The 24,949-nt window shown below is 46.5% G+C and overlaps 2 protein-coding genes across 7 annotated transcripts; one reads left to right on the forward strand and one right to left on the reverse strand.

Annotated features, from left to right (window-relative positions):
* Positions 1-702: 702 nt before the first annotated feature.
* LOC123131684 (uncharacterized) lies at positions 703-9,632 on the forward strand. Of its 6 annotated transcripts, none has more exons than XM_044551358.1 (5): positions 703-1,878; positions 3,491-3,574; positions 5,433-5,478; positions 5,568-9,183; positions 9,260-9,632. In XM_044551358.1, the coding sequence occupies exons 1-2, from the start codon at positions 747-749 to the stop codon at positions 3,505-3,507; spliced, it is 1,149 nt and encodes a 382-aa protein (XP_044407293.1). In that variant the 5' UTR covers positions 703-746; the 3' UTR covers positions 3,508-3,574; positions 5,433-5,478; positions 5,568-9,183; positions 9,260-9,632. The 6 variants fall into 6 exon arrangements, with proteins under 6 accessions (XP_044407293.1, XP_044407294.1, XP_044407291.1 ...); XM_044551359.1 differs by having other exon boundaries at positions 5,568-6,073; positions 6,174-9,632; XM_044551356.1 differs by having other exon boundaries at positions 5,568-5,651; positions 5,771-9,632.
* A 1,390-nt stretch (positions 9,633-11,022) lies between these two features.
* LOC123130002 (uncharacterized) lies at positions 11,023-12,362 on the reverse strand. The gene is made up of 2 exons (XM_044549952.1): positions 11,559-12,362; positions 11,023-11,463 (listed from the first exon to the last, which is right to left on the reverse strand). The coding sequence occupies exons 1-2, from the start codon at positions 12,347-12,349 to the stop codon at positions 11,064-11,066; spliced, it is 1,191 nt and encodes a 396-aa protein (XP_044405887.1). The 5' UTR covers positions 12,350-12,362; the 3' UTR covers positions 11,023-11,063.
* Positions 12,363-24,949: the final 12,587 nt, after the last annotated feature.

Here is a 24,949-nt window from a genome sequence, read left to right on the forward strand (position 1 = left end):
TTGGTCGTGGCAGTCCATGTAATCATCCATGTCCTCCATGCCCGGCGTGCACATGGGCGGAGGAGTAGGCAGGTGCGTCCATTGTTGCATGGCTGGGTTAAGCACCCATGCCTCTTCCGGTTCATCGTCGTTATCGTCGGCGACGAGCAGAAGGAGGCCATTGCAGTGTTGCCTAATGGCTAAGTATTCAAGGGTGTTACGGGTATCCAAGTAGTCGAAGGGGGCGATGTTCGCGGCTGGCGCGCGGCAACGGAGAAGTGCCTCGGGAGCGTCTCGCCGTTGAGGTGGAAGAAAATGCCGGTAAGTGAGTGCGGGAAGAGGTCCGCGAGGAGCCGCCGGGTGTCAACCACGGCGCGCCATGCCTTGCAGACGCAGCGGGACGCGGCGAGGCTGCACGCCGACATCTTCTGCAGGCGGCGGAGGACGTCGGCGAGAACGTCGTGAGGCAGCCGCTGCGTCAGGTCCCCCATGGTAGATGCTTGACAACTTGGCGATGCTTCGATCGATCGATCAAGTATATGGTTCGATATTTATTAAGTAAGTACAGGGAGACATGTTGGCACGTGATGGGATCCGATTCCGAACTGGGCTGGTGCTGGAGATCGGACAAGCACGTAGTAAAATGGGCCGGCCCAAGTGTCCACTGGGCTTTTCCTTCCTTCCTTCTTCTCCTGCGCATCCCCACTCCCCATTTCCGTTTCAACCAAACCCTAACCCTAGCCCACATCCACTGGGACGGCGACGAGATGGCGCTCCGCCGCCGCGGTCCGCCGTCGGCGTCGGCGCCGCCTCTGGAGGACGAGAACCTCCTCGGCGAGATCCTCCTCCGCGTCGCCCCGCTGCCCTCCTCGCTCCTCCGCGCCTCCCTCGTCGCCAAGCAATGGGAGCGCCTCGCCGCCGCGCCCGCCTTCCACCGCCGCTTCGTCGCCCACCACCGGCAGCCCCCCATCCTCGGCGTCTTCGGGCAGCAAGGCCGGGAGCTGGTGTTCACCTCCCTCCTCGACGCTCCCGACCGCATCCCGCGGGAGCGCTTCTCGCTGCGGCCCGGCGACGAGATCGATTTCTGGGGTCTGCTCGGGTGCCGCCATGGACGTGTCCTCTTCATCAGCACGTTTCGTCGTGCGCTCCTTGTGTTCGACCCCGTCAACGGCGACCGCCTGTGCGTGGCAATTCCGCTGTATTTGGAACGGTATGTCTTTGGTGGAGCTGTGGTCTGCGCCGCCGGCGACGACCAGGGCCACGTGCACGGAGACTGCCATTCGAGCCCCTTTAAGGTGGTCCTGGTAGGCACCAGAGAGAACCACCCAGCCATAGCCTGGGTCTACTCCTCCGAGACCGGCATGTGGAGCAATCTTGTCTTCACCACAGAACCATGCGACGGTCTGATTGACGTCCATTTCCCCTGTACCCTTGTCGACAATGTCCTTTATTGGTGGTTGTATGGGCATGACAATGGCATACTCGAGTTCGATCTGCATACCCAGACACTAGCTGTGACCGAGGGGCCTTCCCCTGTGGACATCAACTCTATCAACAGCCGGATCATCAGGGGAGAGGATGGCGGTGTTGGCGTCGCAGTATTTTCGTATCTGAGCTTGAAAATGTGGAAACGCGAGGTCAGTAGTCAGGGTATTCACACATGGCTGCTGCAGAAGATTGTTGTCTTCCACAAGATCATTGATCTTACACATCAGATCAAGGCAAGGAAGGAAGCTATAGTGGGGTACTCAGAGGATGCTCATGCGCTTTTTATAAAGGTGTCTTGCTGTTCAGGACCCCATACCTTCATTGTTGAACTTGAGTCAATGCAGTCCAGGAAAATTAATCAAAGTTTTTTGGAGAATTCATATCATCCGTTTGCAGATTTTTTCACTGCAGGTAATTGTTTATCTTTATATCACAGAAGTAGCTGAATCAACCTATTTGTATATGGTTGTAGGAGTGTCCTTATTGTGCTTTGAAATGTTTGCTAACAACTTAGTTATCTTTTTCTTCCTCATTGACAAAATCAATTTTTTTAATATAACTGAACTGTATTTGTCCTGAAAAATAGTGGACTATTTTGACCATTTGTTTGATCATATCAGTTGTGCGAAGGTTTGCACACATTCTATACAAACTCATTGCAAGGAACCTCATGGTGTGCTGTGTGCCCACGCCAGGAACCTAGATTTGGTTCTCTGTCCTTACAATTGGTTCTTGCACCGTACAAAAAAATTATAAAATCATTGTGGAAATTGGTTGATTTGCTTAACATAAGTGTAGTCAAAGGCACCTTCATGGAAAAAATATTGCACCTTACTTTTAAGTATGCGATGCTCTTAAGGGGGCGCCATTGCTTCTGTTTACACATTTTTCATTGTAGCTAAGGATTTTCTATTGGCAATATAAAATAAAGATACCATTATATATAGCATTCTTTTGCCCAGCTCTCGATATTGTATTACTAGTAGTTACTCAAGCAGACCTTAGCTTGCTTCAGGGTCGTGCTGCTGACAATGCTTAGCATGTTATTCATGTTTAGCCCGTCCTCGTCCTCCCTATTTTAACATGTTGACTGAGTATTTCGCTGAAAGCTTAAAAATTTATATTTGTGTGGCTGATAATCAATTGTTATTTGTTAAATCAGTGAAACTTGTGTCCTTGTTTTACTCACCTCTTTGTAGTTTCATACTTGTGTTTTGGACTGGATTACCCGTGTCTGATTTGGCAATCACGCATTATCATTTTTTAAGGACAAATTTGTCTGTATGCCTGTTAGCTTGCATGAAAATGCCAATGATCAACAGTGTAGGTGTCATCTATGATGTGCCCCTAAATTGAGGTGTGCATTCTATTCTGTCATCTTGACATTTTTTGTGTAGTTTGTTTCATTTGTCGTTTGGCCTTGTGAAGAGGACCAAACTTCCCATGTGATATTATTCACGCTTGTTCTACCTTTTGCCCTGAAAGAAAGGCAGGCTAGCAAGTTGCTCACAAGAATCTGATCATTCAATTGCAAGAATCACCCTCCCCCCCTCCCCCCACCCCCCAAAAACAATATTATAACGCTTCCTGGAATTTTGTGTGGATGTCAAGGTGATTCTTTTTACGAAAAAGACAAGGCTGTGAGGATTATACAGCTGCTACTTGCAGTACTTCAAATGTTTGAGAGTATTGTTAGCAGCTTCAGAAGGTTCAAATAGATAACTCATTATTATGTTTGATCATACTTGGGAATTGGTCATTTCAGAACAACCTGAAAATGTGACATTACTTGAAAAGAATGTGGTACTGTTTGGATCATTTCATACTTCAGCAATTTGAGGATGGGTTAAACCCAAATTAGATGTTCAAACATGAGTTTGTTCAGCTATTTTCCTAATAATGCTAGAGCGACCTGACTTCAGAGGTTCAGTCATTAATTTCATAGTGGTGAAGTTATTTTTTTCTGATCTTTTTGAGCTATGGCTCATGCACTCGTCACTAATGGAGATTGGTTGTTGCACAGGTACTGTTCGAGCGTGAAGTACTGTTCAAGTCACTGAGCCACCACAGCGTACTGTTCCAGCCGTTGAGCCACCACAGCTGCGGGGTATAACCCTATATTGTCATACATTTGTTGAACTTTCCAATTCTGCATCTTCTGCAACTCTGCATTTTTCTTTTGACTTGGTTAATGCAATGAGATGGTTGACTCATAATAAGGGGGGCACCCTGTTGTTAGCTGTGCTAGAGAGAGAGCCTTATCACTTTGTCTCTTTATTTTGCTTGTTCAACTCAGTCAACTGTTCTGCCTATATAAATATAATACCTTATGACTAATGTCACAACAATCCTGATGCTGCGCTATACCTGGTTCATGTATTCTTTCTTTTTGTGTGGAAACAATATGTCTATGTGGTGGTTGGTACTGGCTGCCGCTTGTAGGAGATATGACCTCATTTCTTGTTGAATTCTGAAGCCATACTGGGCACTGTCTCCACTTTTTCCCTAGGGCTGATGGTGCAAGTTGTGGGTAGTTTGAGTTTTTTTTTCTGAGGGGTTGGGGGTGGGGGCATAAATTATTCGAGGGACGAAAAGTAGTCTTCTTCCTAGATAGGTCGTTAACTAGTGTGGTACAGTTAAGGATGGGATGTATACTCTCAACATGTTTATGCAATCTCACTACATGCAGTATAATACGAATGTATTACTTTCTTCAAATGGCCCTACACTTGGGCTGGGAGAGCTACCTAGTGATGGGCGATCGTGGGTTATTTAATCTGGTATTTGCTTGTTTATCGCTACTGGCCGCTCGTTTTCATCGAAGCTCATGGACTTTGGTCACTAAGTCGCTACTTCTCTACTAGCTGGGTCTCTGTTCTCGTTGGTCCCGTCGGCAGCAGCTGGGTTTCATTGCGTCGTGTGTTCTGGGGCTTGACTTTGTTTCCAACACGGCCCTTCCTCTTTTTCACATAGGCTTTTCGTCCATTGTCCCATGGATCAGCCGTGAGGCACATTGTTGTGGTTGGTAGGAGCGTCGCTTCCTGCACCCTGCAGTGCCGAAAGACATACACTGTTGTTGGGCTCTTATCCAATAGGTCATATCCCCAGTGTCCAAGTCACGTCGGTTTTTAGGTTACCTTATTTACCTTTGCTTTCCCACACAACCCTCTCCTTTTTTGTCATGCATCAGCATGCTTCGGGTCGATGGAGAGCTGTTCCGTACTTTTCTTTCCCACCCTACTCTTCTCTGATTAAGCTGCCTAGTGCCTGCCGCTGGGCCATAGCCACTGTTGGGCCTGCACGGCAGCCGGGTGCTCCTTTCCACAGTAAGAACCAAGCGAGTGGTCAAAGCCTACACCTCATGGTGAATAATAATGCTGCCCCTCTCTTCCCAACTCTGCGCTCTGTCCTTTCCTTGTCATGACGGAAGTGGGCTCATGGCGTGTAACCATCGGTTTCAGCCCCTTTCATGGAGATCAAGGCAACAAAAACCACATCCACAATGATGGACGATGGTGAATCAAGCCCATATATCCATCTAAATATTTTCCTGCTTTGTGCAGCAATCTTTCGTTCATAAATGCCAGCCATTTATAGTTTTGCTATTAAAAGATTAGAATGAAACAGACTTGCTACTTTAGTTATGACTACATTTTAGCTAAAGACCTTAATATGGTGTCCGATGTTGTCCTGTGATTGCTATGGTAGTGCGCAGGGACCCACGGCATTGTTAGTGTGTCTAAGACTATCCGCAGTAAAATTGTTAAAGGAAGCCATGATGTGCGAGAGAATGTTTTTCATTTTCTTTTTCGGAGAGATGTTTTACTCACGTAGCTAGAAATCTGAAGATCTTGTTATTTTGTCGGCTAGCGGCACAGATCAAAATTGTGTACATTTTGCGGAATGGAAATAGAAATCAGAATTTTGTTCAGTACAAATCTTTATTTCCTTTGTGCTTGATGCAGGTGGTCACATGATTCAGTTGATCAATAGGTTTTCTTCAGCAACCAGGTATATACTTTTCGAATTGTTTCCTTAGCATGTTTAAGCCAGGTGTAGTATGCATCACCATGAATCATATGGAACTTCATCAATTGCAGTCATATGTTGATGATTTGACATGATACAGAGTTTTAAATTCATCTCCTATATGAAGACCGGAGAAAAAAAGTCAATAGTTGAATGTAAGTAAAAGAATCCCACTATGTTTTGATTCACATGACCAGCTGTTCCAAATTTCGTCTAACTGCAATCTCAAAGCTACTAAAATTCTTTTTTCATTTTGATTTTGTTCTATTATCAGCACTTGATCATACTAGTTGAATCGGAGAACAGGGGGCAGGTAAGCACTAGGTGGTAAGAAAACTAGGTGAGTAGGGGAGGGAGGCACTACCACGGACATTCTAATTTAGATTTTATCAGTCCTCACTATGTGGTAATAGAACACCAGTAAAACATGTTATTGCCTGATATTTTGTCTGATATTTTGAGCTGCCTTTTTTCATTGCCTGCTATTTTGTGCTGCCTTTTTTTAACAACATTGGTTATTTGGCAGATGCACAGTGTGCCGTTTAATGAGGCGGGATCTTGCACTGTGGTTTTACCGGTCAGCCATTGCTCTTTTATTCTTTTCCCTTTTTGTGCTGGACCCATTTTCAGTGCCTTCCTCCCTGTTTTGAAGTTTCATTTTTTTTTCTCTTTTGAAGGATATTGCGGGATGTTTAAGCATGGAAGATTCGCTAGTTTTTTCAATCTACATTTTTGACCTTTTTTGGAGCAACCGGCGGGAGCTCTGCCTTTTCATATAGAAGAGGAAATTGGCTGCTTATAAGGAAAATTGGCCAGCTTATAAGGAAAATTTGCTGTAAACCGGTACAATTGAGCCATGCAAACCAGCCCCGAGGCTGTACCCAAGCGAGCCGACTTTTCTACCATCCAAGCAACCATAATCGACACCCAACAACACAACCTGGAGCCACCACTCCGGCTTACAAACCATCACAATTGTCCACACACCAAACGAGTCGATGACTTTGCCATCCAAGTGATCACATACCAAATGAGTCGACGACTCTGCCAGCCCAATGACCAGACTCAATACCATACATCACAAAGGCGATCTCCGGAGCCACCGCTTCAGCCTCCACACCGGCCCCGAGGCTGTGCACTTGCCTAGTTGACGCCAAAGCCGTGGGACAACCTCAACCATTGTCATCTGGTAGAAGACTGGACCTCCAAAGGTGATGCCCCAAGGGGGAAGTGATGCGAACGCCGCCGACACCCGCTCGGGGCCTAGTTAGAGCTTGAGTTTTCACTCAAAGAGCTCGAGATCCAAATGACGAGGGAGGTGAAGGGGCTCCACGACGACATCTCCAAGGAGGAGAACAACGTTGAGGACGCCGTTGTCGCTGGCATTGTTAGAAGTAAGTGCCAGGCTTTCCCCTGGAGTTCACCATACACTTGTCGCCGGCCATCTTCAACACAACAATAGCTATGGAACCCAAACAACTTGTCGCCGACAACAACCAACTTAGTGACAAACCAATGCAATAACTTGAACCGCCGTGGCCATCCCCGAACCACCCATGTGTGAGTTCTGCTACGCTGCCATCTTCCGTCCACGGCACACCAAGGAACGACACCATGGGCGCCGACATGTTGGCACCACCAACAACCAGCGTTGGTGCCCTGCCGCCCGGGGGACCCTCGACACTGCGAAACAACCATCGCATCCGGAGCCGCCACTCGAGCTTCCATGTACACCGCAACTCTCCAGGTCTAAAGCAAGACCACTCCTGCAGCCTGCTATGGCGTCAGACTGCGCCTGGCCGATCCAGGAGACAAAGGGCAGATCCAGAGCATCATCAGCGACCCCTCCCTGGCTGCCGCCACACAGCCCACACAACCTCCTAGGGCAGATCCGGGCATGGGAGCCTAGGTTCGGCGAGGGTCGACTAGACTGCCACACCACCCTTGTGGCTAGGATAGTCAACCACCCGCAGCCGAGCATGGGCGCCGAAGTGCACCACCCTGACCATCACCTGAGCTTCCGCCTCCCTCGCATGTGGCCGTCTGGCGAGCTCGTCCCGGGGCCGCTGCTCTGCACGCGCTAGTCCGAGCAATGCCACACCAAACCGCGGGCCGACCACCAGAGCCTACCAACGAGAGAAAGAACTCCCCAGCACCTTTGGTAGTAGGGCATGCTGCCACCATGGTGGAGGCCGGCAGCAGTGGCAGCGAATGGGAGAGACCGGAGCTGGGGGCGCTAGGGTTGTCGCCTAGGGAGCGACGCGAGGGGAAACACAGATTTCCCCTGGTTGGATATCTGGACTCCCTTTTTATTTTAGTTCTTTTATTTTTTATTACAGTCTATTCTTGTGTCATTTTTCCTTCTTTCCATGGATTCTTTGGTCAAGAATTTGTCTTGTATTTTTTTATTTTTACTTGATTGAATGTGTATGCGATGAAAGAAGAAATTGAATTAGACTACTTCCTTACTATTTCAATTTACTAATCTGTTCTATGTAGATTTGAAGATAATACAATCTAGCACACTTTATGACTCCAACCAGATCCTTTCATTTAAGACATGGTTTTTTTGTATTTAATCCCTTCGTTTCTTCAGTGATTAATTGGAATTTCAGTTAATCATTTTGGCTGACTACTTTTACATAAGGATGTTGCAAGTTAACATACCCAATCACTGGACTGCATTATTAATTGTTGGTTATGTTGCTACTATTCAGTTTAGAAGTATGCAGTTATTATCAGTATTTTAGGTGAATACCTCCTGTAAACTGAGTCAGTGGGCTATGCAAATTTTATACTCTCACTGTAGAAGATTGATTGGTTTCTAGATTAGTTTTTATGTTCTCCCCCAGAACACTATCTAGAAAATTACAAATACGAACGCACTCACTAATGTCCATGCCTGTAATTCTGTTTGGAAGATTAAATTCGGTTAGCCAACTTTCTTTGTATGGATTTCTACCAGTTCAATTTCTACAATATAATGTTTTCAGAATTTTGTCCGACTTGCTCTAAGAATATGAAACACAAATAATTGTCTCCTCGGATTGGTTAAGCTAGCTAACTTAGTTTTTTCCCCATTGTTTTGTTGATTTAATACCGTTTTTACATTCATGTCGGTTTTTTTGGACACAATTAAGTCAAGGAATTTTCTGTTTCCTTGAAACCGGTTTTTTTGGATTTTTTTTCATGTACCTTGTGATACATGCAAGATCTGTATCCACATGATTTTGGATTTCTTGTAGGCAGGGTTGATGTTGAATCCTTGGTTGCTTGGCATGGCAAGAGTATGTACTCCGTAACTTGCCCTGCAAGCATCTGAGATCTTGTGGATTGATGAAGGCGAGCGCATGTTAGCTAAATAAGGCATGTGACCTGAAATGTCTTAATGAATGTACATATCTGGAAAGTTGCTCTATTTTCTAATCTCTGATGCTGCTAGAAAGTTGCTCCTTTTTCATGATTGTTCCCTCCTGGCTTACTGATATTTTTTCAAATTTTGTTGTGCCTATGTGCTCAAGTGTACGTAGCCTAAAAACTTTAGTGTGCATTATTTCCTTCTTTCCGCATGCCATGCAATCTAACCTTTGTGAACCGAAAACTCTCTAGTCGGAGAGGGCAGCTAGCCCTAGGTGCTGTCATGGAGAAGAATTACCCCGGAGGCCACTACCAATTGGAAGGGTCGAGGTTATCAGGATTTTTCTTTGAGATGGTTCAAGGTGTCAGGTTGGTAATGAGAAACAATCTGTGAATTTCATTGCAGGCTCTTGCAAACGGTATGAACGAACGATTTAAAGTGAAGACAATCTGCTGAGAGTTATCAACAATCAGAGATCAAGAACGTTCAAGGGAAATGTTAGCTGCTGCTTTTGGTTTAGTTCCACACTAGCCCTTCTTTTTGCTAATATGTACTCCCTCTAAAGAAATGCAAGAGTGTTTAGATCACCACTTTGGTGATCTAAATGCTTTTATATTTCTTTACGGAGGGAGTACGTAATACTCTTTTTTTTTCAAAAAAAATTGTAACTGTAATACTCTTGATGAATGAGGAGATGAGGTCTTGCTGTTGCACAAATGTAAACTGAAAGCTAGAACTGGCAATTATCCTTTTTACTCCATGAGTTGGAAGTCAGTCATATCATTCTTTCCTTTCAAAATTAGCAACAATTGTGTGAATAGCAACCTGGATATGAGAAATACCTAGAGATGGTGCGTATGAAGCGTCTGATATCATGTATGCATTTATTATAAAATCAATAATTTGTTATTTCTAAGGCAGCTACAAAATTGGTGTTGTTTAGTTGATAAAAGACGCACGCTGGCAGACCAGAGTTGCGCAGAAAACATCACATAAAACTTTTGTTGGAGTGTAGCTGCTTCTCCATTAGTAGATGCACACATTCAACGCCAACTCACTTACACAAAGAATCATGCCTACAAAGAACAAAGTCATACCGACTGAAGCTATGCCCAGACAAAGAAAAGGGGAAAAAAAAGACACGAAGTGATCAAACAACGGTTGAGAAAATACAACACCATTGACACCAAACATCTCTTGAAAATACAAGGACTACGATAAAGGTTCTCCAAAGCAACATCTTCAAGAAAAAAGAGATGGCGTGTAAGCGCCGTCGTTGCCCGAGCAAACCACTCAATGCGAGATTGTGGAATTTCACTTTGAAGATCAAGTCCGAGCAAACTCTAAGCAATGCCTCCAACAAAGCAATGATACAAAAACATCACCATTGTTAGGTATGTCCAACTAAAGTTAGACCTAGGATTTTTCGCCTTGGATTTTGAGACCAGTTACACAAGAAGCACCGCCATATAGAAGTCCTCTTGAAACGTCCTCCAAATTTTGTGATAACAACAGCTACGTACGTGCACGTCCCTGGTATGAGAAATCACGCGAATGATGACCATACCTGCAAAAGCATGCATTCGGGTCATGACAAGAGACGCTCACCATAAAAGCCATTACTTATGCAGCGGAGTCGATCAGGGAAGAAGTTCACTGGAACTGCCAAAATCCCAATTCGAGACGCTCCGGCAGCCACACACCATGCTCACAAGTGGCAGCCGGTGGTAGATCTACATCAGATGACACCACCATGCGCTGCCTCTTGCTCCGCCGTCCTCACCGGCAACACCGGACCACGACACTAGCCTCTTGGTTAAGCAAAGGGCCGCCTCACAGAGATGCAGATTGTTGTCGCCCGCGAACCAAAAGATTGCGAAATCGTGACCTTTGGTGCAAAACTGACCTCTGTACGATGGGCTCACTTGCCAGTCTCGAAATGAAGCCACCGCTGCTTCACAACCTTCACTACCGCCTAAAGCTGGTGCACATACATCGCATCATGTGGCCACACAGAAACGACCGTAGGTACCACTTTGCCGATCAATGTCTCCGTTACCTTGCCATGAAATAAGCCATGTTGTACCAACAATAAACTAATACAATGTTATTCAGAAGATGTTCATTTCGCTATATGAGTCGATCACTATTGTGCCCCAAATTAATGAACAAGTAAAACGTTCAGCTAATCCATTGTACTTTAACTAAGCTACTGCTTGTTGCTTGAATGCTCTCCCATCAAATACGATGTGTATGGGAAAGACAGCCATATGCGGTCCACATGTAACAAGCCCAAGTCTTGGACATCGGAGCTATTGAAATGATAGGCCATTACTCTTTTGGAGAGTGTGCAGAAGACGAAGATGGTCTCTTTGTTTGGATGAAACCCAAGTAGAGTTCTTTTGCCATAAACATCATTGATGCTGCACTTTAAGATCCACTTCACGTGATCACCTGTTTCAACGAGGTACCAAATCCGAATTCTGGGGTCATCAAGTAATGCACAATATATACCATTCTTAGATTTTCCTAAATAACGGCCGGCAAGATTTTTTCGAGAACCTTTCGGCAGCTTAATTACTTGATATTTATCATTTGACAAGTTTACTCTGCAAAAGATAAACCATGGACAAAGTTAGAATAATAACTGGCTACAAACGTAAAACAAAATAAGGTGGTAATTAAGATGCCAGTAGCCACTGACCTCATGATCACACCACGTTGGTGGAAGTAAAGTGCTCCTTGCCAGTATGCGGCATACCAGTCATCGGACGGGAGAACGTGTAACATGCTTCTAATGGTCCCCGCGGCCTCCCCTTCACGAACAAAAGATCTCTCGTCCCACCGCTTTGTTCTCGATGAGAAGGCAAGCAAAACAAAATTCGACGGTGGCCATTCTCTCTCTAGTATGTGAGGGCCAACCAATTTGTTAATGCTTGACAAGGGAATGAAGGGAACATACTTGACTAAGAAGACCTCAAAGTGCGGTGACACCGTAGGATCAAACACCAAGTATTGGTCATGGAAGTCCATGTAACGATCTACATGATCAACATCCTCCATGCCCGGTGTACACATAACCGGAGGGGTAGGCAGATGCGTCCACTGTCGTGTGGCGGGATTAAGCACCCAGATCTCTTTAGCTGCGTCGTCCTTGAGCAGGAGGAGGCCGTTGCAGTGCTGCGTGATCGCTAAATGTTTAATGGCGTCGTGGGCATCCAAGTAGTCCAAAGGGGCGATGCTCACGGATGATGAGGCGGCCGAGAAGTATCTGGGGAGCGGCTCGCCGTTCAGGTGGACGAATATACCGGTCAGCGAGTACGAAGGGAGGTCCGCGAGCAGCCGGCGGCCGTCGATGATGGCACGCCACGCCTTGCAGACGCACCGGGACGCGGCGAGGCTGGGCGACGTCGTCCGGAGGCAGCGGAAGACATTGGCGAGCAGGTCGTCGAGTAGTTGCTGCGTCAGATCCTCCGCCGACGTCGTCCTATCCATCGTTATCTGCGCAACTTGGTGCTGCTGCGATCGAGTATAATGGTTCGATAGTCGATACTTATTAGGGCGTGGGAGAGTCGGATCGGACTAAATTGGGCCGGCCGAACTATCCATTGGGCTTCGATGACACAGATACCAATTCTGAGATCCTCAACTTATTCCCCTAAAAGTTTCTAAAAAAAAACTTATTCCCCTAAAAACCCGTAAAAAAACTTATTCCCCTAAAAATGGAGAAAAAAAAGATCCTCAACTTGTTCACTATGTTCCGGAATTGCTTTGCCTCTTTCTTCCAATATAATCATCAGTTCTACTTATGCTAATATGCTGGTATGATAATAAACAAAAACAAAGAACAAGAGATAAGATAAAAACAAGAAACAAAAAAGACATGAGATAGATGCGCCAGGTTGCTTTATGTTATGCCTCATTGGTACTACTGCCCTAGTGCAAACAGCTGATGCTGATCTACCTAGCTTGTCGAAAGAGCACATTACCTGCAATAATTTGCAATTGTAAATCTTTATCTTAGCTTTTTTTTTGCGGAAAAAGTAACCTTTCATTAATCAAGGAGGTTCATTACAATCTAACTGGCACAACTGGCTAATTTCATCTGGTCCGTGACGGAGCCAGACGGCAGTGCGAGAAGAAACCCTGCCCATCTGAGCAAGGGTGTGAGCTACAGGATTTTGGCCTCGTCTCACATGTAACAGCACAACTTCACGTCCAGATTTCAGTAGTAGTTTTGCTTCCTCCACCATGGCTGCCATCGGGGACCTATTTGGTTCCCCATCCTTTAGCATGTTGACAGCAACGGAGCAGTCTGATTCAAGGATGAACGGCTCCTTACTCCACTCCAGAGCAAGAGCCAAGCCTTCTGCACAGGCAGCGACTTCAGCTTCGAGCGCGCTGCAGCAGGTGTGCAGGAATCGGCAAGATGAAAAAATTATGTTGCCCTCAGAACTACGTAATATCATTCCAGCTCCACCAGTTCCATCCTCCACATGGAAAGCCCCATCAATGTTTAGCTTGTTCCATCCTTCCGGCGGCCGGCTCCAGCGTGCAGGTGCGTCAACAGAGTGTGCTGGTTGTGGCCTGCTAGCGCGGCACCGGCCGTCTTGCTCCTTGGTGATCACCATCTTGCCCTTCTCAATACTTGCTTCCGGATGCTGCTTAATGCACAATAATGAATCAATGTAGCTATTCAAGAACCTCCGTGACACAGCGATAGGAGGAGCTGGCTTGTTGTGGGATATCTCATTGTGGACATGCCACGTTCTCCAGAGTGTAATGAGGACTGGTAGTCGTTCATCATCATTGCACTGATTGAGGAGGTGCAGTAGCCATTCCGGTCCATTGTGCTTGATGTCTTCCAGCTGCGGCATGCACCAGTGCTCGCTCATCGCGTGCCATAGGCCCTGGGCCATTGGGCATCTGCAGAAGACGTGGAAAGTGTCCTCACGTTCCACACCACAAAGCGCACATATATCAGATTTCACAATGTTCCTTTTAGCTTTATTTTCCAAGGTAGCAAGCGAGTTTGTAACAAGCCTCCATGCAAATACGCGTACCTTAGGAGGGGCAGAGCACCCCCACAATGCTTCCCAGACAGCACATGTGCCGTCCGGTGCCCTGCTCGTGGCGCACAAAGATGTGCTGGTTCGCTCGTCGAGAGCAAGGCGGTAAGCACTCCGAACGGTGAAGACTCCCTTGGGGTCAGGCGCCCAGGCAAGAACATCGTCGATGCGGCGCGCCGATGGTTTGATTTGCATGATAGTGGATACATCCATGGGAAGGAAGTGGCGCTGCAGTAGCTCCCCATTCCATCTTCCGTCGTCAGCCAGGAGCTCTGACACACGCCGTAGACGACACGTACCCCTTGGTGTCACCGGCCTGTAAGACACTGGTCGGGGGAGCCAAGGGTCCCTCCAGATGCGGATATGCTCCCCGTTCCCGACGCGCCATATCAAGCCTTTCTTGAGCAGCTCGAGGCCGTAGTGGATGGCGTGCCATGTCGAAGAAGCATTACCTGAAAAAACCGTATCTTCCAAAGCACCATTAGGATAATATTTTGCTTTGAGTACCCGAGCACACAAAGACCTCGGGCCGTGTGAGGAGCCTCCATGCTTGCCTCGCTAGCAAGGCCTGATTAAACAAACGGAAATCACGGAAACCCATTCCCCCTCTACACTTGGGCTCGATGATCTTGTCCCACGACATCCAGTGCACCTTCCTCTTCCCTTCTTTTGAGCCCCACCAAAAGTTTCGTACTAGCCTCGAGAGATCCTCACACACCGATGCTGGAAGTTTAAACACTCCCATGATATATGTGGGTATTGCTTGTGCGATCGACTTGATAAAAACCTCCTTCCCAGCTTGAGTGATGGTGTCACCCCATATTAAAATTCGTTGAGTGAGCCTTTCTTGCAAATTTTGAAATTTTCCTTTATGCATCCTTCCATCAGGGGTGGGCAGTGCTAGGTACTTGGACTCAAAATCAGTTTGAATAACATCCAGAACATGTCTAACCTCCTGCTGTATAGCTTCTGGGCAGCTCTCTCCAAATTGAATAGAGCATTTCTGGGGGTTTCTGTGCTGCCCAGTTGCTAGTGCATAACTAGCAATGGCCTCTTTAACAAAACTGGCCTGTTCATGATTCGCCTTGAAGAAGAACAGTGTATCATCTGCGAAGAGAAGATGGGAGATCCCAGGAGCACCTCTGCAAATTTTTACTGGCTCAAGCGCACCTGTATCCACCCCATTCTTGAGGATCGCCGACAAACCATCAGCCACAAATAAGAATAAGAACGGAGAAAGGGGATCACCTTGCCGAAGCCCATGCGACGGTGCAAACGAGTCCAAGATGGCTCCATTAAATTTAACTGAGTATCTCACCGATGTAACACAAGTCATAATCCACTGTACCCATTGGCGAGCAAAGCCTAACTTTTCCATCGTTTGCTTCAAGAAGTCCCAATTCACACGATCATATGCTTTAGATAAATCAAGTTTATAAGCACAGAAGCTATTATCCTGGTTCTTTTCCTGTTGGATGAAGTGCATACACTCAAAGGCCAGCAGTGCATTATCAGTGATGAGCCGTCCCGGTACAAACACACTCTGGTAAGGTGAGATGATTTCATCAAGGATAGGTCGTAGCCTGTTGGCTAGACATTTGGCTACAATTTTGTACACAACGTTGTACAAGCTGATGGGCCTAAATTACGTTAAACGTTGGGGGTCGGCCACTTTTGGAATAAGAACGATGACTGTTTCATTAACGCCGTGTGGCATTATTCCTGTCCGGAAGAACTCTTTCACTGCATGGATAATATCATTTTTTAAAACAGCCCAGTTCCTCTGAAAAAATCGTGCCAGGAAACCATCTTTCCCAGGAGCCTTCAAAGGACCTATCTGGAACAGGCTATCAGAAATCTCCTTCTCTGTAAACTCACCACAAAGCTTGGTGTTCATATCATTAGTAACCTTTGCCTCAAAAAGATTAACAAGGGGTTCCCGAACCAAGCCATCATCTCTAGTAAACATATTTTTAAAATATGAGTTTACCATACTTTCCATTACGACATGATCATTGTGACTCTCACCATTATCATCAAGGAGACGCTTCACTTTATTCTTTCGTGCCCTCCAGACTGCCTTACGCTGAAAAAACTTTGTGTTTCGGTCACCATCCTTCAACCAGTCGACTCGAGAACGTTGAAGCCACAAAAGCTCCTCTCTGTATAACAATTCATTCATATGATCCTCAACTTTTCTTATTTCTTTCCTGTCAGCGTTCATGGACATTAGTTCCTCAAACTGACACCGAGATTTTTCCAGTTCACGCACTATGTTGCCAAACTTCGATTTGCTCCAAACATGCAGTTCCGTCATCAGGTCCCGGAGTCCCTGTCGAATGTCACCAAGGTGCACTCGATTCCCTGCTTTAGCCCAGGCTGTTGCCACATGTTCAGCCAAGCTCGGGTCCCTCTCCCATGCTATTTCATAGTGTCTCATGGCAGCCCTATGCTGCTGTTCGTTTTCCTTCTCACATCTTAACACTATGGGAGCATGATCGGAACAGGGGCTGACCAAGTGTTGCACTGTAGCATGTGAAAAAATGTCCCTCCATGCATTGTTAGCCACTGCACGGTCAAGTCTTACTTTTACATTTTTCCTGCCATACCTTTTATTATCAAACGTGTAGGGGAGGCCTGCAAACCCCAAGTCAAACAACTCACAAACTTCTAGTGCATCCCTAAAGGCAATCATCTGCTGTTCATTTCGTTTGGATACTGATAGGTGTTCAAACTGCCAAAGCGCTTCATTAAAATCCCCTATCACACACCATGGCAAATCAGTCTGTACCCTCAGACTTTGGAGCTTAGACCACATGAGATGTCTATCTTCCACTCTCGGTTCACCATAAACACATGTCAAGCGCCACAAGGGGTCATTCGGAGAGACACGGATATGAGTGCCAATATAGCGTTCATTTGTTTCTTTGACATCCACATATAACTGATCGGACCAGAACAGAGCCAGAGCACCACTAAGGCCATCACTATCAGAACCAGCAAAACCACTTAAGCCTAACCTCCCTCAAAGGCGACGAACTTTTTCAGCTTTTTGCCTAGTTTCACACTGAAAGACCAAATTTGCTTTAGCGGACCTTATAAGACCCACTAGATCACGAACCGTCGGTTTGTTGGCCACACCCCGACAGTTCCAACTGATGCAATTCATTGCTCCTGACGGGGCACCACAATTGGCCCCGTCAGTTCACCAGCGGCCCCATGGCTGGTTGCCTCCATGTCCACCATACTGTCCATCTTCATCATTCCCTCTGCCAGCTGCTCTATGTCCTGCATGCTCTTTTCCCTGCCGTTTTCATGATTTCCCCCATCAGTGGGTCTGCCTTGAGAACCTGCATGATCAGCTTGCATGTCCACCTCTTTCTGCTGGGCTGCAAGCTTGCCCAGTACAGGATATGTTTCCTCCTTTTGATCTTCCCCTTCCTGATCAGCCAAGTCACCCATAGCCAAAACTTCTTCTCCCTCCTGGTCTTCCCCTTCCTTTGCTAATTTTCCTTTCAAATCAACAAATTTCTTCAGTATTCCTTGGTCCGCTGCAGCGGGCGCAGGTGCCATTGGATACGCCACCACAGTGCCCTCGATTTCCCCTTCTGCCGGCTTCGGGCGGGCAGCATCCACAAGGGGAGCCCCATAATCGCACCCACCGATTTCCAGGTACACCTTCGGCACTACAGGTGTGCTTTCCATCATGATCCCCTGCATCAATATCGTTGTTCTCGTCTTCGTTCTGAAGATCCGATCTGGTGGCTTACATCGATCAGGTGGAACGCGCGGATCGGTGTGTGATCCGCCCAGAACCCTAGACCCCCTTCCATTGGACGAGACCAGGGCGCCCCAATACTGGAAAGAGGTGTGAGTATCGGCGGCGGCTTTGGACTCCCGTCTCCCATCCTGTTCTTTCTCAGATCGATCTACAGCGTGGTCACCAAGGGCTCGGAGCCCCAGCGACGGAAGGGCGGACAGAGCCGCCAACGGTCCATAGTGCGTCCGGGGGACACACATGGAAACATCGCCGGCGGGCGCGAGGACCCGGCCAGGCGCATGTGGCGGCGGGGCGGAAGTCGCCCCGAGATCGCCCATCGTATGTGTGGCTACCACAAGGATGGTATAAGCTGATTTTCTTAGCTAAACAAAAAAGTGAATAATTTCTTGCTATAGGCCCTCATCCCAGAAAATGACGATTTTTTTAGCTCAGATATTACATGAAACTAATTATGTAACCCCCCTCCCCCCCCACGTTCTAAAATAAGTGTTGTGGTTTTAGTTCAACACTAAAACCACAATACTTATCTCGCTCTTTGCAAGACAGATAGACCGCTCGCCTAAAGAGCAACCTGAATGTGGGTCAGCCAAATATAGTGATTTTGGCTTCATTCTTGTGCAGCTTGCTTGTGAACTTTTGTTTCCAGGGAAAAACAGAGCGGGAAGCACTTCTTTTTTCAAAAAAAGATTCCCTTTCCGAGAAGCGCAAAGCAAATTTGTGCCCCCTCGAAAAGCAAATATGTGCTTCTCGTGGAAGAAAAAAATAAAGAATATTAAGCGTGCGGACCCTACGGGTTCGAGAACTATGTAGACATGACCGAGACTCATCTCCGTTCAATAACCAATAGCGGAACCTGGATGCTCATATTGGCTCCTACATATACTACGAAGATCTTCATCAGTCAAACCGCATAGCAACATACGTTGTTCCCTTTGTTATCGGTATGTTACTTGCCCGAGATTCGATCGTCGGTATCTCAATATCTAGTTCAATCTCGTTACCGGCAAGTCTCTTTACTCGTTCCGTAATGCAACATTCCATAATTAACTCATTAGTCACATTGCTTGCAAGGCTTATAGTGATGTGCATTACGGAGAAGGCCCAGAGATACCTCTCCGATACACGGAGTGACAAATCCTAATCTCGATCTATGCCAACTCAACAAACACCATCGGAGACACCTATAGAGCATCTTTATAGTCACCCAGTTACGTTGTGACGTTTGATAGCACACTAAGTGTTCCTCCGGTATTCGGGAGTTGCATAATCTCATAGTCATAGGAACATGTATAAGTTATGAAGAAAGCAATATCAACGAACTAAACGATCATCGTGCTAAGCTAACGGATGGGTCAAGTCAATCACATCATTCTCTAATGATGTGATCCTGTTACTCAAATGACAACTCTTTGTCCATGGATAGGAAAGTTAACCATCTTTGATTAACGAGCTAGTCAAGTACAGGCATACTAGTGACACTTAATTTGTCTATGTATTCACACATGTACTAAGTTTCCAGTTAATACAATTCTAGCATGAATAATAAACATTTATCATGATATAAGGAAATATAAATAACAACTTTATTATTGCCTCTAGGGCATATTTCCTTCAATCGACCACAACGGTCGGCATCGTGGCTTTCTTTTGGAACACCCTCGCATTCCTCTGGTTCCACAGCTCCCATGATACAAGCATTAGAAGAGAGGACACGGCCTTCCTCTTGTGACCTCGTCCAAGGACAATCTTCTCCCACCATTGCTTGATCGTGGGGATCCCAGCCCAGGCGTCGACATCCAACTCCGGAACGTCGAGCCAACACTTAACCGCATTCCAAATGCATGTGGAGAACCTGCAATGCAAGAGGAAGCGCGCCGCCGTCTCAGGCTCCCTCTTCTAGAGTTGACATAAGTTACAATATGGCCATCCTCTCCTCTGAAGCCGATCCGTCGTCCAAACCCGATTCATGATAACAAGCCATGCAAAGAATTTGCACTTGGGAGGCCCCCAATTGCCCCCAAACAACCCGTGTCATGTTGGAGGCCACAGTCCTCTCGAATTGTGCCTTGTAGGCCAATGACAAAGTGTAAACTCCATTGGCCGTGAGGTTCCAAACTATGTCATCAGCCATGTCATCATGCAGCTGTATGTGCCGAATCATCTCCCAAATTGCGCAAAATTGCTCAATATGCCGCACCTCCAGTCCGTCAGACATGTTGATCCATTAGATCCAATTACAGTCCTAAAGGGCATCCCTAACCAACTTACAGAGATCGCAAAAATGGATGGAGCTATATCTTTGGGCTCCTTCCTTCCCTCCAGCCAAGGGGAGTGCCAAAACTTCGCCTTCCGGCCATCCCCCACAGTGATAGTTGAGGCAGCATAAAAAGGCTCTATCTAGCTCTTTCCACTCGTACCAGAGCCACCTCAATCGCAGAGCACGAGCAAACATATTCAGGTCAAGGACACCCAAGCCACCAAGCCCCTTTGGTCTGCATACCAGCCTCCAACTGACCTTGCATTGCACACCAGAGACTTTATCAGATCCTGTAAGTGCATCTAGTGCCCCTTAGTGATTTTGGTGTATTGAAAACTTATAGGTTAAGGGATTGATGCGTTTGTGAGTGTACACGGGTCTATAAGTCTACGAGGAGTTTGATATTTACAGTGAAAGTCGACCCCTAAAAATGAAGTTCTTCGACTGAAGACTTTGGATTTCTGAAGACTTTCTGAAGACTTTGAAAGTGAAGAAATTTGTGTGACCTTGAAGACTTGGTATTCATTCGAGGAACATGGAGCGTGAAGACTTTTGTTTTCGTAGTTTCATTTTCTCTTTCTTGAGTCATAGGAAACACCGTATTGTTAAAGGGGGTCGAGGAAATACTAAGGAAAAATTTCCATGTGATGCTCAACTCAAAATCCTACACCTACCAATCCCTTCGAGTGAAGCCATTGAAAATCTCATACAGTTCAGTCATATTCTTCAGTGACAGAGACGAAATTCTTCTAGTCTCTGAGGAATTTGTTCTGACTGAGGAGTTAGGAATTCGCTAGTGCGGACTGCCTACACCGTGAGGAACATGATAGCCCTGAGGAATTTGATACTCAAAATTCCGACCGTTGCTATGCTATGCATCAGCTATCCCAAAATATCTACCCACCTAACGGTCATATCATTGAAGGGCATTTATGTCTTATCATGACGGGCTGCTCCCTAGGCTATAAATAGCCGCCCCCTACAACCACTAGCTGGTTGGCTGCTCCGAGAGAAACTGACACTTGTCATTTGAGAGCATCCCATCCTCCGAGGACTTTGAGTGAAAATCATCAAGTGAGGAAAACCCAAACCCAAACACCTACAAACCCAAAGTGATTGAGCATCACTGAAGAGATTGATCCTGCGTGGATCCGACGCTTGTTACCTTTGAAGACTGTGCATCTTCCAGACGGTTAGGCGTCACGGTCTAGAGCATCCAAGAGGAAATTGTGGATCGCCGAGTGACCGAGTCTGTGAAGGTTTGGAAGTCATCTGAAGACTTACCGCGAGTGATTGGGCGAGTGTGCTCTCTGAATCTTCTTGAGGGCGCCGAGTGTGCTCTCTGGTAGCTTAATTACAGTAGCATGAAAGGTTGCCTGGGACACAAGGACAGATTTAACCAACTCCGTGCGCCCAATAGCTGTAATAAATCGGCCTTGCCAAGGCACAAGCTTTCCTGCGGCCTTGTCCACTAAGTGTTGTAGGTCAATCTTCCTGAGTAGGTAAACCAACATCGGAACGCCAAGGTATCGCATGGGGAAGGCCGAGCGCTTGGCCAGGAATCTCTCAAGCACATTGTCGAGGTTGATACCATCACACCGAATAGGCGCAACGGTGCTCTTCTCCAAGTTTGTCACCAGGCCAGTGACCTCCCCAAAATTAGCTAGGATGGAAGTGAGCTGCTGTGTGTCCTCCTTAACGGGCACCACGAAGATTGACGCATCGTCAGCATACAAAGAGGTGCGCATGTGGGCGGTCCTGCCACCGATCAGCTTCAGCTTACCCTACCTAGTGGCGGTGTCCAGCATGCTCTGGATGGGATCAATGGCGAGGACAAAAAGTAGAGGAGATATAGAATCGCCCTACCGAAGTCCGCCACCATGCAAGATGGGCTCACCCAGCACCCCATTTAACAGGACTCTCGAGGATGAAGTTCGAAGTAGGGCGACAACCATGTCTCTGAACCGGACCGGGAACCCACAGCGACGAAGAAGCTCCGCCGTTCGTGACCAGTCAACACATCTAATGTGGTCAAAATGATGGCATCCCGTCTGACTCCTTTCATGAACACTCTGGTATCCCGCTCGCAGAGTGCCTTCATTAGGTCCAGAAGTATACATGACAATTTCATGTACGTGCGAAATATTGCTAGAAGAATCGGTTGAAGAAGCCTACCTTGCTTTTCAAGCTCGACATCAGAAAGGCATTTGACTCGGTTAGATGGGACTACTTGTTGACCCTGATGAAGGAAATATGCCCTAGAGGCAATAATAAAGTTATTATTTATTTCCTTATATCATGATAATTGTTTATTATTCATGCTAGAATTGTATTAACCGGAAACTTAGTACATGTGTGAATACATAGACAAACAGAGTGTCACTAGTATGCCTCTACTTGACTAGCTCGTTGAATCAAAGATGGTTAAGTTTCCTAACCATAGACACAAGTTGTCATTTGATAAACGGGATCATATCATTAGAGAATGATGTGATTGACTTGACTCATCGTTAGCTTAGCACTTGATCATTTTGGTTTACTGCTATTGCTTTCTTCCTGACTTATACATGTTCCTATGACTATGCGATTATGCAACTCCCGATTACCGGAGGAACACTTTGTGTGCTACCAAACATCACAACGTAACTGGGTGATTATAAAGGTGCTCTACAGGTGTCTCCGAAGGTACTTGTTGAGTTGGCATAGATTGAGATTAGGATTTGTCACTCTGATTGTCAGAGAGGTATCTCTGGGCCCTCTCGGTAATGCACATCACTATAAGCCTTGCAAGCAATGCAACTAATGAGTTAGTTGCAGGATTATGTATTATGGAACAAGTAAAGAGACTTGCCGGTAACGAGGTTGAGCTAGGTATTGAGATACCGACGATCGAATCTCGGGAAAGTAACATAGCGATGACGAAGGGAACAACGTATGTTGTTATGCGGTTTGACCGATAAAGATCTTCGTAGAATATGTAGGAACCAATATGAGCATCCAGGTTCCCCTATTGGTTATTGACCAGAGACGTGTCTCGGTCATGTCTACATAGTTCTCGAACCCGTAGGGTCCGCACGCTTAAAGTTCTGTGACGATCGGTATTATGAGTTTTTGTGTTTTGATGTACCGAAGGTAGTTTGGACTCCTGGATATGATCACTGACATAACGAGGAGTCTCGAAATGATCGAGACGTAAAGATCGATATATTGGACGACTATGTTCGGACACCGAAAGTGTTTCGGGAGGTTTCGAACATATATTGGAGTACCGGGGGTTACCGGAACCCCCCAGGAGTGTATTGGGCTTAATGGGCCCTAATGGGAGAAGAGGAGGGGCGGCCAGGGAAGCCGTGCGCCCCTCCCCCTCTAGTCCAAATTGGACAAGGAGGGGGGGGGGGCGGTGCCCCCCTTTCCTTCTCCTCTCCTACTCCTAGGAGTAGGACTCCTCATGGGGCGTGCCATAGGAGGCCGGCCCCCTCCCCCTCCTCCACTCCTTTATATACGGGGAGGGGGCACCCCTTGGAGATACAACAATTGATCATTGATCTCTTAGCTGTGTGCGGTGCCCCCCCCACCATAATCCACCTCGATCATATCGTAGCGGTGCTTAGGGGAAGCCCTGCGTCGGTAGCTTCATCAACACCGTCACCACGCCGTCGTGCTGACGAAGCTCTTCCCGGAAGCTCTACTAGATCGTGAGTTCGCGGGACGTCACTGAGCTGAATGTGTGTTGAACGCAGAGGTGTCGTACGTTCGGTACTGAGGATCGGTCGATCGTGAAAACGTACGACTACATCAACCATGTTGTCATAATGCTTCTGCTTATGGTCTACGAGGGTACGTAGACGACATTCTCCCCTCTCATTGCTATGCATCACCATGATCTTGCGTGTGCGTAGGAATTTTTTTGAAATTACTACGTACCCCAACACCTGAAGTCATCATCGGTCCTCTATAAAGAAGCTCCGCCATTCGTGACCGGTCAAGACATCTATGTGGTCAAAATTTGGTGAGTCCTTAGGTGAAAATGATACATTTTTGCTCACTAGCGTTACTTGTTCCCTTGCCTGATGGTCAACTTTCATGGTTGCGAGAGACGTCAATTGAAGAAGGCCGTTGCAGAGGTCTTGGTCAAGAGTTCTTCGTTTGCTCCTTTTATGTCTAGTTTTCAAGGCAATGTGTATGCAAGTACGACAATTTACTTCTTTTAGGAAAAACACTACTACAACACTGACTATTAGTACATGAAAGAATTGTGTTCTTAGATTAATTATTAAGCATTCATACAATGAGGCCTTTTAGTCATGCTGCTTCGTTGAACTCCATGAGGAACGCTTGGGTCTGCGCACAAGGTGTGACCTTCAATATTAAGGGCTCGAATCTGTTTTTGGCCCAGTGCCATTGTCTAGGCGACTGGAAGCGAGTGATGCAAGGAGGACCATGGTAGTTTAGAAGAGATCCAATTGTTCTTGTTGAATATGATGGGTTTACGAACGTTGCTGAATATGCACTAGATATGTATCCTTTATGGGCAAGAATCAAAGGTCTGCCAGATGGTTTAACACGGAAAAAGGAGCTTGCAGAGAAGGTTGCGAAGAAAGTGGGGAACCCACCATTCACTGTCATTGTTAATGAAGGGAAGATAAATCCTTCTAGCTATTTGCGTGTGAGAGTGTATGTGAATGTCAATGAACCACTCGTGAGATTTGTACCAATCACGTTGAAAGAGAGGAAGAAATACCCTGTTAGTTACGAGAAGTTGCCAGATTTCTGTTTTTCTGTGGCTGTTTGGGACACGTTGTCGAGGAATGTGGAGATGGCATACATGACCCAAGTACTTGTGAATGGGGGGACTGGTTACACTGGAATAATGAACCCAATGGAGGTGCTAGTGGTGGGAGAGGTGGTGAATGGACAAGTTCTGGAAGGGGGAGAGGTACATCCGAAGCTCGTGGTCGTGGTGATCGTGGGGAAGGTGGTCGTGGCAG

This window comes from Triticum aestivum, chromosome 6A (genome assembly GCF_018294505.1).
Source record: "Triticum aestivum cultivar Chinese Spring chromosome 6A, IWGSC CS RefSeq v2.1, whole genome shotgun sequence".
In the NCBI taxonomy this organism is placed as follows: domain Eukaryota; kingdom Viridiplantae; phylum Streptophyta; class Magnoliopsida; order Poales; family Poaceae; genus Triticum; species Triticum aestivum.

Coding starts and splice junctions, on each gene's coding strand:
- LOC123130002 (XM_044549952.1), bottom strand. CDS start 12,349: ATGGATAGGACGACGTCGGCGGAGGATCTGACGCAGCAACTACTCGAC. Junction 11,464..11,558: donor CAACGTGGTGTGATCATGAG/GTCAGTGGCTAC, acceptor TATCTTTTGCAG/AGTAAACTTGTCAAATGATA.
- LOC123131684 (XM_044551355.1), top strand. CDS start 747: ATGGCGCTCCGCCGCCGCGGTCCGCCGTCGGCGTCGGCGCCGCCTCTG.